Here is a 13,722-nt window from a genome sequence, read left to right as displayed (position 1 = left end):
TTAAAGGGGTTAGTGGGTGGGTTTTGGTAACTGTAGGAAGTTTAGTAAGTTAGATGAGACCTTTCTGTTGTAAAGCATGAAGTTCTTTGTGTGTTGAAAATTGAGCTTGATTTATTTTTTCCATCCAAGAAAAAATAAAATAGAACTAACTGAAGGTCAAAATTGAATTACTAATTTTTTTTTTTGGTAGGTGGCAACTTGGAAGGCCTGGGATATTATGCCTCAAGTTTGTGTTTTGTTCTTTTTACTCAGCTGGAACATGCCTGAAGTTCACCTGATGGCATGCCAGCAGGAAAAGAAAATTAAAATTTTGTGCTAGGGCAAGTCAGAAGGTTTTTATAATCTGGTGATCCCTTGGTTATGGGGGAGACTTGACTTTACACTTATATTTGTGAGAGAACTGAACAAATCCTCCTTTTAGTACTATAACAAACAAATATCATTTGAAATGATATATTAAAGTCTCAACACTTTTTTAGGTACAATGGTGGCTTTTGCAATTAGCCCAGGAACTAGAGGAGAGACTAACCAAGGACCGAAATGATGTAAGATTTTCTTTCTTTATTCTTGGGGTGAGCTTTGGGATTTAAATACCAGTTGTTGCTTACCTGGAAGAGGAATAGAAACAAAAATACAAAAAGATACCAGACTAAAAAAAAAAAAAAAGCAAAAATACCAGACTAAGAAATTTTAAGAAATCTTCCCTAACACTCAACATGATCTTTTGAAAACCTATGTCTGTGAACACAAGACCTGACTACCCCATCTCCCCATCTCCCTCATTACTATTTGCTTCTACTCTTGTATATTTATCTCACCTACCTCCTGTAATCCTGAATATACAGTACATCTTCATCAGAGTACAGAGCCATTAAATAGCACACTCATTATTGTACAATAATGTACAAATGTAAATTATTGGAACTTAAACATAGTCCATGTGACAGAGATGTACTGGCAGTTTTAGAGACAGAGGATGAAGTAAAAATTTTGACATCTGATGATTAGTTTCTTTATCCTTTCCTTTAAAAAAATAGTTTTATTGGAGCACCTGGGTGGCTCAGTCGGTCGTCGTCTGCCTTTGGTTCAGGTCATGATCCTAGGGTCCTGGAATTGAGCCCCATGTCAGGCTCCCTGCTCAGTGGGTGTCTGCTTCTCCCTCTCTGTGTCTCATTCTCTCTCAAATAAGTAAATTTTTAAAAAATCTTTAAAAAAGTAGCTTTATTGATATTTTACATAAAATTCACTCATTTACAGTATACAGTTTGAACTTAGTATCAGAGTTGTTCAACCATTCTGCAATCAATTTAAGAACATTTTCATCACCCAAAAAAGAAATCCTATACCCATTAGCAGTTACTCACCCTAGGCAACTGCCAGTGTGCTTTGTCCTCATAGACTTACTATTTTGGACATTTCATATATGAGGACTAAGGCAATTTGTGGCCTTTTGACTGGCTTGAAATCTTTTGGTTAACAAAATAAATTTCAAGGTTCACTTATATTGTAACATGTATCGGTATCTTTTTTCCTTTTATGAATGAATAATATATTGTATGGGTTTACCATATTTTGTTTATCTGTTGATTGGTGAATGGATATTTGAGTTGTTTCCACTTTTTGGCTCTTATGAGCAATGTTGCTATGAACATTCATGTACAGATTTTTGTGTAGACATATGTTTCATTTCTCTTGGGTATATGCCTAGGATTAGAATTGCTGGTTCACATGGTAACTGTTTAGCCATTTTGAGGAACTACCAGACTGTTGCTGTACTACGTTACATTCCCAGCAATATAAAAAGGTTTTAATTTCACTATATCCTTATTACTGTCTTTTTCTTATTTTATCCATAGTGGATGTGAAGTGGTGTCTCATTGTGGTTTTCAAGTGTTTTATTGGCCGTTATCTTCCTTAGAGAAATTTATCAAGATCCTGTGCCCATTTTTGAAGTGGTTTATTTCTTCATTATTGCATTTTACGAGTTCTTTATATATTCTGGGTACAAGTACCTTGTCAGATAATTTGCAAATATTTTCTCCCATTCTGTTTTTTTTTTTCACTTTCCTGATGGTATTGTTTGATGTATTCTCTTGTGTTTCCACAACTAGGAGTCCTACAAGTCAACCATAAACTGTCAGAAATCATTCACAACTACCTGTTTGTCCTATGTTAGCTGAATTGGTGATGGTGAAGGTTTGTTCTTTGGTGGGGAACATAAACAGGGAGAGGATCCCAGTTGTGTTAATGGACCTGTTTGCCTTTGTTCACTAGGTGTCGCTCTGTTCTCATTTCTTTTTATAAAGTTTCATAAGGCTTTAAAAGCCTTAAAGTGGGGCTTTCCCTCTCACTTTGTATCTAATGAAGCACAGTAGGGATCCCTGGAAATTTATCTGTCTTTAAGCTTAAAATAAGGACTTTATCCCAAAAGTAATTCTGGACATGAAAGATCCTTGTCACTTCACTGTTTAAAGTATTCTAGTGGCTTCCCTTCATACTTAAGTCCTGTGTGGATTTCTTTTATTCTATAATGACCAAAATGATTTGGTCTCTGGCTACTTCTCCGGCTACTGTCTTCTCCCCCTTCCTTCTCTGCTGTAGCCTCCCCTCCACTGGCTGCCTTCCCTTTTATTTAACTCACCAAGCAATTTTGTACTTGCTGTTCCTTTGGCCTGGAGAATCTTTACTTAGATATTAAAATTTCCTCCCTCACTTTATTCAGGTCTCTGCTCAAAGGTCATCTTCTCCAAGAGGCCTTTCCAATACCCTATCACATCAGTAGCCTTCATCATTCTCTGCTTTACTCTGCTTCTTCTCATAGCATTTTGTAGTCCTTTCTATTACAGCCTACTTGTTTATTTCTGTGGCTCCTACTACAGGATTAAGATCCATATGGGCCTGGACTTTATTTTGTTCTCTCCTGTATCTCTAGACAGAAGCTGATACATAGTCAGCATTTAGTTTGTTGTTGAATAGTTTTAGTCAACAAAGACTCCTTTGTAATTGCCAATTTGTATGGTCTGAAGATAAATTCTTATTAATTTTATTTACAAAATGTACAAAAAATACAAAATATATTCTTACCCCCAAAAATAGTTGCTCTTGGTTTGTTTGCCTTTGGGGGTATTTCTTGTCACCACCATCTTTTGATTTTGAGGGGATCCCTGTGTAGACTGTTTACCTTCTTACATCTCTGCTTCTTGACCTTTATTTCTTTGTTTTGTATCAACAATATTCAATTGCTTAGACTTCACTGAAAAGTGGATCAGTGATCCTGCTCTCTAAATGCAGGCTCACTATACTGTATCTTCTATAGATAGGGTAAAAGGAGGAGGTGCTAGTGGAAACTTCTGCACTAGCAGAAGACCAGATCCACTACTCAATCTTGACATCCTCCCTTGGATCTTCCTTTCAGACAATTACTTAAATGAGCCCTTCCTTCAGTCACAAAATAGAATAAATATTGGTTATAATCTTCCTGCATGGACAGCACAAAAAACGTTCAAGAAGAGTCCCCATTTTCATTTATTCTGTCCTGTTCCTATCACCTGTCAAAATATCCTAGATATTCTAATATTTCATCATTCAGGTTCTGTATGCTCCAGTTACTTCTTCTACTAATAGCATAAATTTTTTAAAGGATTTTTTTAAGATTTTATTTATTTATTCATGAGAGACACACAGAGAGAGGGAGAGACACAGGCAGAGGGAGGAGCAGGGTCCTTGCAAGAGCCAGATGCAGGACTCGATCCCAGATCCTGGGATCACGATCTCAGCCAAAGGCAGCTGCCCAACCTCTGAGCCACCCAGGCATCCCTTTTAAAGCATTTTATTTATTATTTGAGAGAGAGTGCATGAGCAGGGGGAGGGACAGGAGGAGAGGATTAGAAAGCAAGCTCTCTGCTGAGCAGGGAGCCCAAAGTGGCACACTGGATCCCAGGACCCTGAGATCACAACCTGAGCTGAAGTCAGATGCTTAACCCACTGAGCCACTCAGGTGCCCCAGCACAAAATATTTTTAAAAATGAAATATCACTGAGGCACCTGAGTGGCTCAGTAGGTTAAGTGTCTGACTCTTGCTTTCGGCTCAGGTCATGATCTTGCAGTCCTTGGATCCAGTCCCATATTGGGCTCCACACTCAGCAAGGAAACTGCTTGAACTTCTCTCGCTCTGCCCCTCGCCCCCACTTGTGCTCTCTCTCCTCGTTTCTCCCATAAAATAAATAAGCCTTAAAAAAAAATTAAGCGTGACAATTTCTAAACCATTCTGTCATGCTGGTTCTTTTAATTTCCTCTCACACGGTTCAATATATAGAATCCAGATGTTCACAATAACTGTAGTTCTGGTCTCAATCCTTTTATATCCACAGAATGACAGGGTGGCCACCCAGTTGGCTGTGAGCATTCGTGTACAAGGAGACAAACGTCTCAGCAGCCTGCGTCGCTGCTGTGCCCTTACCCGCTATGATGCTCACAAAATGAGCCATGATGCATTTGCTGTCATCAAGAACTGTAACACTTCAGGAATCAAAACTGACTGGTGAGTTTAATTTTATCTTGTCTTTGCAGAAGACACCTGTGCCCTGATTTGCTCTAAGTCATGGGTATATAGTTCTCCAGCTGGGGTAGGTTCTTGGTGACTTTGGCCAGTAGGACCTATCAGAGAGGAATGGGAGAACACAACAGAAACCCCAGAAACAAGGCAGCTCAGTTACAGCTGCTTTGCCTACATTGGGTGCATTCCGGTTCTCAGGGGTGTGTTTCAGAGGCAGTGTACACCACAATCATCCCTGTCTTTGCTGCAAGCAGAGGGAACAACCAATTGCCTGTGTGAGTATGGAACTCAAGTTTCAAGGATACACTTAGGAACTCAACACTTAAAAAAAAAAAAAAAGGAATTCAACACTTAATTGTTCTATCTTAAAACCATCTTTCTGGATAATGAAAATGACCTAGATTTAGATTCATGGATAATCTTCATTCTAACATTCCCAACTCAATTACAAGGTCCACTGCTATAATACTAAATGTCATATTAAATTTCATTTTATTTGGTAATGAAAAATAACCAAATATATGATTGGAGTGTGTTTATTGTTCAGATATTAATGATTTTCAGTATTGGAATCCTCTATTTAACATAGCCTGTTACATTGAAAAAAGAATTCCTAATTCACAATGGAAATAAATTATGTGAGAAACATAAATTGGTTGTTTATAGATCTATGCTGAAGATTATAAATAAAAGTTTAACCTGAAACTAATGTGACATTAGTTATGTCAACTACAAATAAACAAAATTTCACTGAACACCTATTGCTTATCTAAATATGTGTTTATTACTACTGCATGTGCAGACCTACAATATGATAGGGTCTCTAAAGCTGGAATCCTTGTTCTTTGTGTGGAATAATTTATTTGACTTTTACTTCCTGGTATAGATGTTTATTTTCAAATATTGAACAGTTTCACTGAACTAAATGATAAATAGGATTCTATGTTCATATGAAACCTTAAAAATTGACAGACTCTAACAAATACTTACTGGGAAACTTACTGACATGGAAGCATCAAAATGATCTGATTATAAGACTTTACAAAAGTATGAAACCAGAGGATAGTGAGATAACTGTCATAACAATTTTATCTTATTTTATTTTTTTAAGATTTTATTTATTCATGAGAGACACATACAGAGAGAGGCAGAGACACAGGCAGAGGGAGGAGCAGGCTCCATGCAGGGAGCCGGATGTGAACTAGATCCTGGGTCTCCAGGATCAAACCCCGGGCTGAAGGCGGCGCTAAACCACTGAGCCACTGGGGCTGCCCATAACAATTTTAAAACAGCATTTACTCTTCACCTCATTGAGGGGCTAATCTGTATATAAAACCATGTTGTAGGGCAGCCCCGGTGGCTCAGCGGTTTAGCGCCACCTTCAGTCCAGGGTGTGATCCTGGAGACCCAGGATTGAGTCCCACGTCCAGCTCCCTGCATGCAGCCTGTTTCTCCCTCTGCCTGTGTCTCTGCCTCTCTCTGTGTTTCTCATGAATAAATAAATAAAATCTTAAAAAAAAAATATTGTATCTTCTGAAATTCAACTAATGTGAAAATTGTTTGAGTAATTAGACATAATGAGTTAACTCTATGACAGGAATTTCTTTTTTTTTTTTTTTTTATGATAGAGAGAGAGAGAGAGAGAGAGGGAGGCAGAGACACAGGCAGAGGGAGAAGCAGGCTCCATGCACCGGGAGCCCGACGTGGGATTCAATCCTGGGTCTCCGGGATCGCGCCCTGAGCCAAAGGCAGGCACTAAACCACTGCGCCACCCAGGGATCCCTATGACAGGAATTTCCTGACATATTTCTGAGACTAGGATAGGTAATTCCAGTTGTAGAATTTCATTCTCTAGAAACTCAATTGAAAAGTCTGTCTGAATGAGGGTTAAGCAGTACACTCTTTTTTTGTTTTTTTTTTTTTTTAAGATTTTATTTATTCATTCATGAGAGACACAGAGAGAGACAGAGACACAGGCAGAGGGAGAAGCAGGCTCCATGCAGGGAGACAGACGTGGAACTCGATCCCGGGTCTCCAGGATTACACCCTGGGCCAAAGGCGGCACTAAATCGCTGAGCTACCTGGGCTGCCCAAGCAGTACACTCTTTAAAAATAGAATGAGTGGGATGCCTGGGTGGCTCAGCAGTTGAGCATCTGCCTTTGGCTCAGGGCATGATGGGGTCCTGGGATCAAGTCCAGCATCGAGCTCCTGGCAGGGAGCCTGCTTCTCCCTCTGCCTGTGTTTCTGCCTCTCTCTGTGTGTCTCTCATGCATAAAAATCTTAAAACAAAAAACAACAACAACAACAACAAAAAAAACCAGAATGGGTAATAGGATTTTTTTCCAAGAGACTTCCCAGTCTAAATATTCTAAAGCTTTTTTGTTGCCCTGAATAAAATTCCTTCCCTCAACCCTGAATTACAGCTACTCTGATGTATCTTCTGATATATCTTATGAATACCTAGGTGTAAGGGGATCCAATTTATATATGTCTGACCTGGTTAAGTGTTTACCAAGTCAGCAATTCTCAAGATGGGTCCTAAGCCAGCAACATCAGCATCACCTAGGAACTTATTCTCTTGACTTGACTTGAATATGCCTAGGAAGGCATATTCTCTGCCTATCCCAGCTCTATTGAATCTGTATTAATCTCATACCCTAAAATTTAAGAACACTGCAATAATAGTTTCTTCTTGTGGCAGAACCATAATCACAGTCATTTACAAACTGCATCTGTGACCAGGTGCTAATCTTGTTCCTTTACTTTCTATACAGGTCCCCTCCCCTCACAATGCTTTTCCTCTGTGCTACCAAATTCTCCGCTCCTGCCCCTTCATCTTGCACAGACATCACCACCTTCTTGAGCAGTGACCCAAGTTCTGTGACAAACGTGCCAGTTTCCAGTTCAGAAGCTAAGACCCAGGGATGTGACCTAGCAGTGACAGCCACTAAGAAAGCAACTACTTCTCTGGAATCATTCTTCCAAAAAGCTGCAAAAAAGCAGAAAGTCAAAGAAGCTTCACTGTCATCTCTTACTGCCACTGCCCAGGTGCCCATGAGCAATTCACCATCCAAGCCCTCCTTACCTTTCCAAACCAGTCGTACTACAGGAATTGAGCCCTTCTTTAAGCAGAAGAGTCTACTTCTAAAGCAGAAACAGCTTAATAATCCTTCGATTTTCTTCCCTCCACAAAATCCACAGTCTAGTCCTGAAGAGTTAACAAACGGTTTTCCAACAGAGTATCCAAATTACACAGACCAAAATTTGGTCTGTCAAGCAGTACCAAAGCTAGGAACCTCTAAAACAACTCCTACAGAGCTGGATTTGACCCAGAACAGCCCAAGCAGGCTTGCTTCTTCCAGTTCTGCTCTGGAGGTGGCTCAGAAGTCAACTACAACTCCAAGTCCTATGGCAGCTGAGGACCAAGTGCCCTGTGAGAAGTGTGGCTCTCTGGTACCTGTATGGGAGATGCCAGAACATACGGACTATCATTTTGCATTGGAGTTACAGAAATCCTTTTTGCAGCCCCACTCCTCAACTATGCAGGTTGTTCCTGCCAGTTCTCAAAGCAAAAGAAATCCCAAAAGCCCTTCAGCTTCCAATAGTAAGCGAACTAGGCCTGAGGGCATGCAGACATTGGAATCATTTTTTAAACCATTAACACACTAGTGGTGGCCTCAGGCTTACTGCAGGGTTTTAATATTTTACCTGGAAACAAGGAGATGGAAATATGTTCACTTCTCAAGGAAATCTATAACTTTATGAAATTTTTAGTAAGATAAATAATCCAGTTAGGTGCTGAGTTAAAACTCCCATCTCTTCACATGCATGGATTCTAATTCCATTGCTGATAGAGATGTAAAAACTAATTTATCATTGCAGAAATACAAATGCTTTGAGTTTTTAATCATTAGAGTTTAGGGAGGCAGTGTCAGAGTACAAATATGTGGGCCTTCAAGCCTAGGAGAGGCACTTTCCACACTTTTCCTCATCTGTAAAACTGATATGCGTTACAGATTATGGGAGATTAAGGACAATGTATTTAAAGTACAGAGCTTAAAGATGGCAGAAAAAGGAACTGGATGAGAAAAAAACAATTAAAAAAAACCTTTTCCCCAAGCTCTGTGACAGGGGCAGTTCAGATAATGCTTTGACCAAAATGTGATGTTTGAGATCAGGTGAAGACCTGAAACCCTCAAGTGATAACATGCTTAGGGCAGGCCTCTGTTCACAGAAGCTGCTCAATAAATACTGAATTTGGGACGCCTGGGTGGCTCAGTGGTTGAGTGTCTGCCTTTTGCTCAGGGTGTGATCCCGGAGGCCTGGGACTGAGTCCCACATCAGGCTCCTTGCATGGAGCCTACTTCTCCTCCCTCTGCCTATGTCTCTGCCTCCCTCTCTGTGTCTCTCATGAATACATACATACATACATACATACATACTGAATTTCATACAACTAAACCCTATTTATGGCCACAATTCTAGCCACTGGCCCTTCTACCTCCTGCATTTGATCTAATGTAGAATAAGATTGTTAATGGGCCAGTTCAGAAACTGTTTAGACTGGGTAAGTCACAATCAGAACTAGATCATCTCTAGAATCTTGCTAGGCTGAGTGTGATTTTGAGAAACAGCATCAGTGTCATCCCTTGATGACACTCACCCTTGTTAGAAACTCAGCCTCACCCCTATGGAATCAGAATCTGTATATTAACAAGATTCTCCAGGGTGTTTGAGTAATACCAATCTAGAAGATGCCTAGAAGATGCCATGGCCAGTTGTGGGTTTGCAGAGGGCAATGACATTTCTTTAAACCCTGAAGTAGAATAGGGTTTATTGTAGCTTTCTGCACTTGTCCACATATATAGTACTGTATTCTTAATCTTTGTTCTTTGTTCTTATATGTGGAAAGTCAGCTTTTTTGATATGGGAAACCTTGCGTTACACAGAACCCAATTGCAAATGAACTGAACTAGGTGGTGTTGGGGGAAGTGGGTCGGAAGTATGGGGTATATATCCCTCCATCTCATATATAACACACAAACCAACTGCTTTTCAAACGTGTTTATAAATTGCAGGTCTATATTTAGTTTGAAGAAGGGAGTAGCATTTGAAAAATACTGAGTGGACCAGAAAATTATTTCTTCAAAAATATTTTCCTCTTGTGGCAGTTGAATAGTGTGTACATGGCCCTTTCCCTACCATATCTGTAGTTTCTTGAAGTCAAGAATTCTTCACAGTGCCTTGCACATAGTAGGTACTTGATACTCACTGGATGAAACATATGTAGTAATTTTAGATTACTAGAACTGGAACAGTAAAATTGTACATGCTACTGGTGGGGGGGGCTGCCTTAAACATCTTTTTATCTTAAATGTTCCATTAATATAATAAGGTATAGTTCACTGGTTCCTGAAGATGTCTCATTAAGTGCTGATCATTTTCTAAAGTCTCCTTTCTTAATCTAGTGAAAAATTAAAAAAAAAAAAAAAAGGCCTAAAATGAAGCAATACTCTCGGGTCCTATACGGATTAAGTGGAACAAATGTTGAACATGTTGGTTGGTTGGAAAGAGTCATACAGAAAAGCAAAGTGGTAGAAACTTTGGTTTTGTCGGTATAGAGGCCAAGACGGGTGGGGATAGTGGGTAACTAGTAACAATAACAGCAGCACACCTGTTTTCTTGGAAATGCCAACCGTGCCCCACGTACTGGGAATAAGCCCGTGGAAGGGACAGCACACAGACATGTAAAGGTCAGTGTTGGGTGAAAACTATAGCACCTTTTTGTTGAATACAACCTTTTCTCAGCTGTTTATCAACAGTTGCACATAGGAAGTAAATGGCTTAGTCCCCAACACAGGAGGAAGTTGGCTTCTTACAGTAGCAAGTTAAGCCACTGATATTTTTAAAAGCAGCAGAGCTTGAATAGTTAGGAAAGCTATTAATTTAATACTATGGGGGGCAGCCCCTGTGGTGCAGCGGTTTGGCGCCGCCTACGGCCCGGGGTATGATCCTGGAGACTGGGGATCGAGTCCCAGGTCGGGCTCCCTGGATGAAGCCTGCTTCTCCCTCTGCCTGTGTCTCTGCCTCTCTCTCTCTCTCTGTGCCTCTCATGAATAAATAAATAAAATCTTTAAAAAGAATTTAATACTGTGGGGACAGAGGTACCTGGGGGCTCAGTCAGTTGAGCATCCAACTCTTGATTTCAGCTCAGGTCATGATCTTGGGGTCTTGAAATTGAGCCCTGTGTCACGCACCAATTGGATGGGCACCAATTGGACGATTCTCTCTCTCTCTTTCTGTCTGCCCCCCTCCCCCACTGCTGCTTGCAGGCTCACACACTCTTTAAAAAAAAAACAAAAAACAGCAAAATTCTCCCACAGAATGCCTCATGGGACTCGGGCCACATTTATCATTAAATTTGTTTTGCAAGGACGCCTGTGTGGCTCAGCGGTTAAGCGTCTGCCTTCAGCGCAGGTTGTGATCCCAGGGGCCCTGGATTGAGTCCTGCATCGGGCTTCCTGCATGGGGCCTGCTTCTTCCTCTGCGTATGTCTCTGTATCTCTCTCTGTGTCATGAATATTTTTTTAAAAAATTCTTTTGCATGAATAAAATATTTAAAAAATTATTTTGCAAGGATCAGTACTCAAAATGCAGCCCCATAAAACAGGTCAGGTACTCTGAACACAGAAATAGGAAGAAAGGACTAAGGTTTGGCCTTCAGCTCCAAGAAGCCAGTTTAGGCTATATAAACTTCACTTCAGGCTCTATTGCATTGCTAGGGAAAGTGTGAGGGCCAGATTACCGTGACTCTAGGATCCATTCTATTAAGTAGCTGGCATGCTAATCTCCAGATCTCTGACACAGCACAGGAGCAGGCTCCTCACCACTCTGACCACAGCAAGTGGCCAGTTCCTCAAGCAGTTGGTTACCTATCTTCAGCTGAAAAGGCAACAGTTTCACTTTCTATTTTGCTCTTCGGAGAACTATGCAAATTAGCCAGAATACCCAGGTCACAGTACTGGAACACTGACTGCATGGGAAGGAGAGGAAAGGAAAAATGGTGAATGAGATACCAGATGGGTTCTTTCCCCATTCATGGCTCAGCAGTGTTAGGGTTTCACTTGTTTCTCATCCTGAAGAGGAATCTAGCCCTGGAAGCTGAGCCCGTATCTTAAGCATAAGCACAGTATGTTCAATAAAACATTTTTTATTCTGTACAATATATATGTATTTAAATATATATGTATATATATGTATGTATGGGTGTGTGTGTGTGTGTGTGTGTGTGTGTGTATGCAGAGAAACCTGAACCAACAAATCCCTGAGTCCGGGGCACCCAGGACATTAACAAAAGGAAAGGAGGGAGTCCATGCCCTAAAAGAGTAGGAAATATGGCAACATCTTTCCCTTTCCTCCAGGTTCCCTGCAACAGAGGGAGGACTTAAGTGGGAGCAGAAAGGGGGGTGGGTAAGGGTGGCAGGATGGGGAACTGTGTGTCAGGTCCCCAGTCACTAGTCTGGGAAAGTAAAACACTGATCCAGCATTAAAACCAACAAATCACTGCAGAGGAGGGGACAAGACAGATTGACATGCAGCTGACCTTCGGTATGCCAAACCTTAGCTTGGCAGCCCCACGCCTGGGCCAGCACAACAAATAGCACCTGTGGGGCCTATGAGCAGAGAAATGGGAAATGGCCCTTAAGTGAGGAAGGGAAAGGAAACAAAGCTGAGGAACAGACCTCATGTCTCAGCACAAGGTGGGAGCACTGTCCCTGTGCCATTTCTTCAGACCCTGGGCCACCAGATGGCCAGGAGCAAATGTCTTTTGTCCACAGTCAAGTAGAGATGGGCAACTTACATGGCCTTGAGAAGAGGTATAGAAAAAGGAGTGCTTTCGAGGACCACCCCTAGTTGTTGTGACAATTCCTGAAGTGCAAGGACCACACCGGCGAATCATGCCCAGTCCGGACAGTGGGGCCAAGGTGGCGGTGGTCAGCTCCCTCCAGTAGACGGGCCACGGGGTTGCCAGGGTTGATGAGCCAACCAGGTGGACACACAGCTGCTGAGCATTGCCCTGAATTCTCCTGTCTTCTCCCTCAGGACTGCCCCTCCCTGGCCACACCAAGCTTGGCACCTCTCCAGAAGTGGCAGGGAGCACAGGGCAGAGAGCACCGGTCTCTCCCTCACCTATTAACACAGAGCCGCCAACAGGGGGCAGCATGGCCAGAAGTCACCTTATATATTGTAGGGACAGCAATGGAGCTGTGCCTGCCTGGAGGAGTTCAGAAGCCCATGTTGGCCTGCGCCTCTCCTGCTGCAATGGCTTGCACATCAGTGACATGGCCGATGCCCTTGGTGACACCCTCCCGGAACAGCAGCTTGGCGCCCACCTTCAGGTATTCTGGGTGTTTCAGGAAGCGGAAACGTACCACTGCCTTCTCCCCTGTCCGCAGCTTGTCCTGCAGCAGATATGCCGTCACTGGTCCTGGACAATGTGCCTCCCATCCCGTTCTCTACCAGCCTTGGCTCTCCACCCTCAGGGGCCTATCAGGCTTCTACCCCCCCAGAGTGGGGCTTTGTCCCCTTTGTTGGGTCTGGGAGGAGTTAGTTCTTTATGAGTCTGGGGCCAGGCCTCTTTCCTTTCTGGAGGCAGAATAATTCTGACTTTCCCCTGGAAAAACAGCATGGCTGGGTCCCTCTCACCTTGGCGTGGATCTTTTCCACCACTGCTGTCTGACGTACGTTGCCCACATGTACTGTCACCTGGAAGCCTCGCCGGAACGTGGTGGCATGGAATAGTAGGACAATCTCTGCCTCGAACACTGAGCAGATGGTGGGATTCATCTCGGGGCTCACCATCACCATGCCCTAGGGAGGCCCCAGATCAAGGGCAGACCTTGCATTAGTCTCTCCTTCCCCAACCACCCTCACACCCCTGCCAGCTCCTAAACCTCTTCTTCTAAGACTTCAAACACAAAGACCTCAGAAGACAATATTCAAATATCCACTTATAACCCTTCCTATCCCTCCCATGTTCTCTAATCCTTCTTCTAATACTTAGTATTATAGGCTCCTGGACATTCAGATTGCATGACCATGAGTCATATTTAAGTATTCTGTGTATCCTAAGCTTTTTTCATACAGTCTATGTAACGAACTTCTT

General features: G+C 42.1%; 2 protein-coding genes across 6 annotated transcripts in view; one reads left to right on the top strand and one right to left on the bottom strand.

The window, feature by feature from the left end:
* The window catches only part of POLH (DNA polymerase eta), a 35,804-nt gene extending 26,981 nt beyond the window's left edge, over positions 1–8,823 (top strand). For 3 of the 4 annotated variants that reach the window (XM_072832885.1, XM_072832884.1, XM_072832886.1), the window contains 3 exons: positions 480–545; positions 4,371–4,540; positions 7,331–8,823. In XM_072832885.1, the coding sequence (XP_072688986.1) occupies positions 480–545; positions 4,371–4,540; positions 7,331–8,225 (1,131 nt within the window). In that variant the 3' untranslated portion in view covers positions 8,226–8,823. Of the gene's footprint in view, positions 1–479; positions 546–4,370; positions 4,541–4,753; positions 4,952–7,330 lie in introns of those variants that run through there. The other variant, XM_072832887.1, reaches the window with a different exon arrangement.
* The window catches only part of GTPBP2 (GTP binding protein 2), a 43,707-nt gene that overhangs the window by 24,219 nt on the left and 5,766 nt on the right, over positions 1–13,722 (bottom strand). Inside the window, exons 11-12 of one of the 2 annotated variants that reach the window (XM_072832889.1) lie at positions 13,263–13,427; positions 11,751–13,018 (exon numbers count right to left, since the gene is read on the bottom strand). In XM_072832889.1, the coding sequence (XP_072688990.1) occupies positions 12,842–13,018; positions 13,263–13,427 (342 nt within the window). In that variant the 3' untranslated portion in view covers positions 11,751–12,841. Of the gene's footprint in view, positions 1–11,750; positions 13,019–13,262; positions 13,428–13,722 lie in introns of those variants that run through there. The other variant, XM_072832890.1, reaches the window with a different exon arrangement.

This window comes from Canis lupus, chromosome 7 (genome assembly GCF_048164855.1).
Source record: "Canis lupus baileyi chromosome 7, mCanLup2.hap1, whole genome shotgun sequence".
In the NCBI taxonomy this organism is placed as follows: Eukaryota; Metazoa; Chordata; class Mammalia; order Carnivora; family Canidae; genus Canis; species Canis lupus.
The sequence above is the reverse complement of the archived record's forward strand: the minus strand, read 5'-3'. Positions and strand labels throughout refer to the sequence as shown.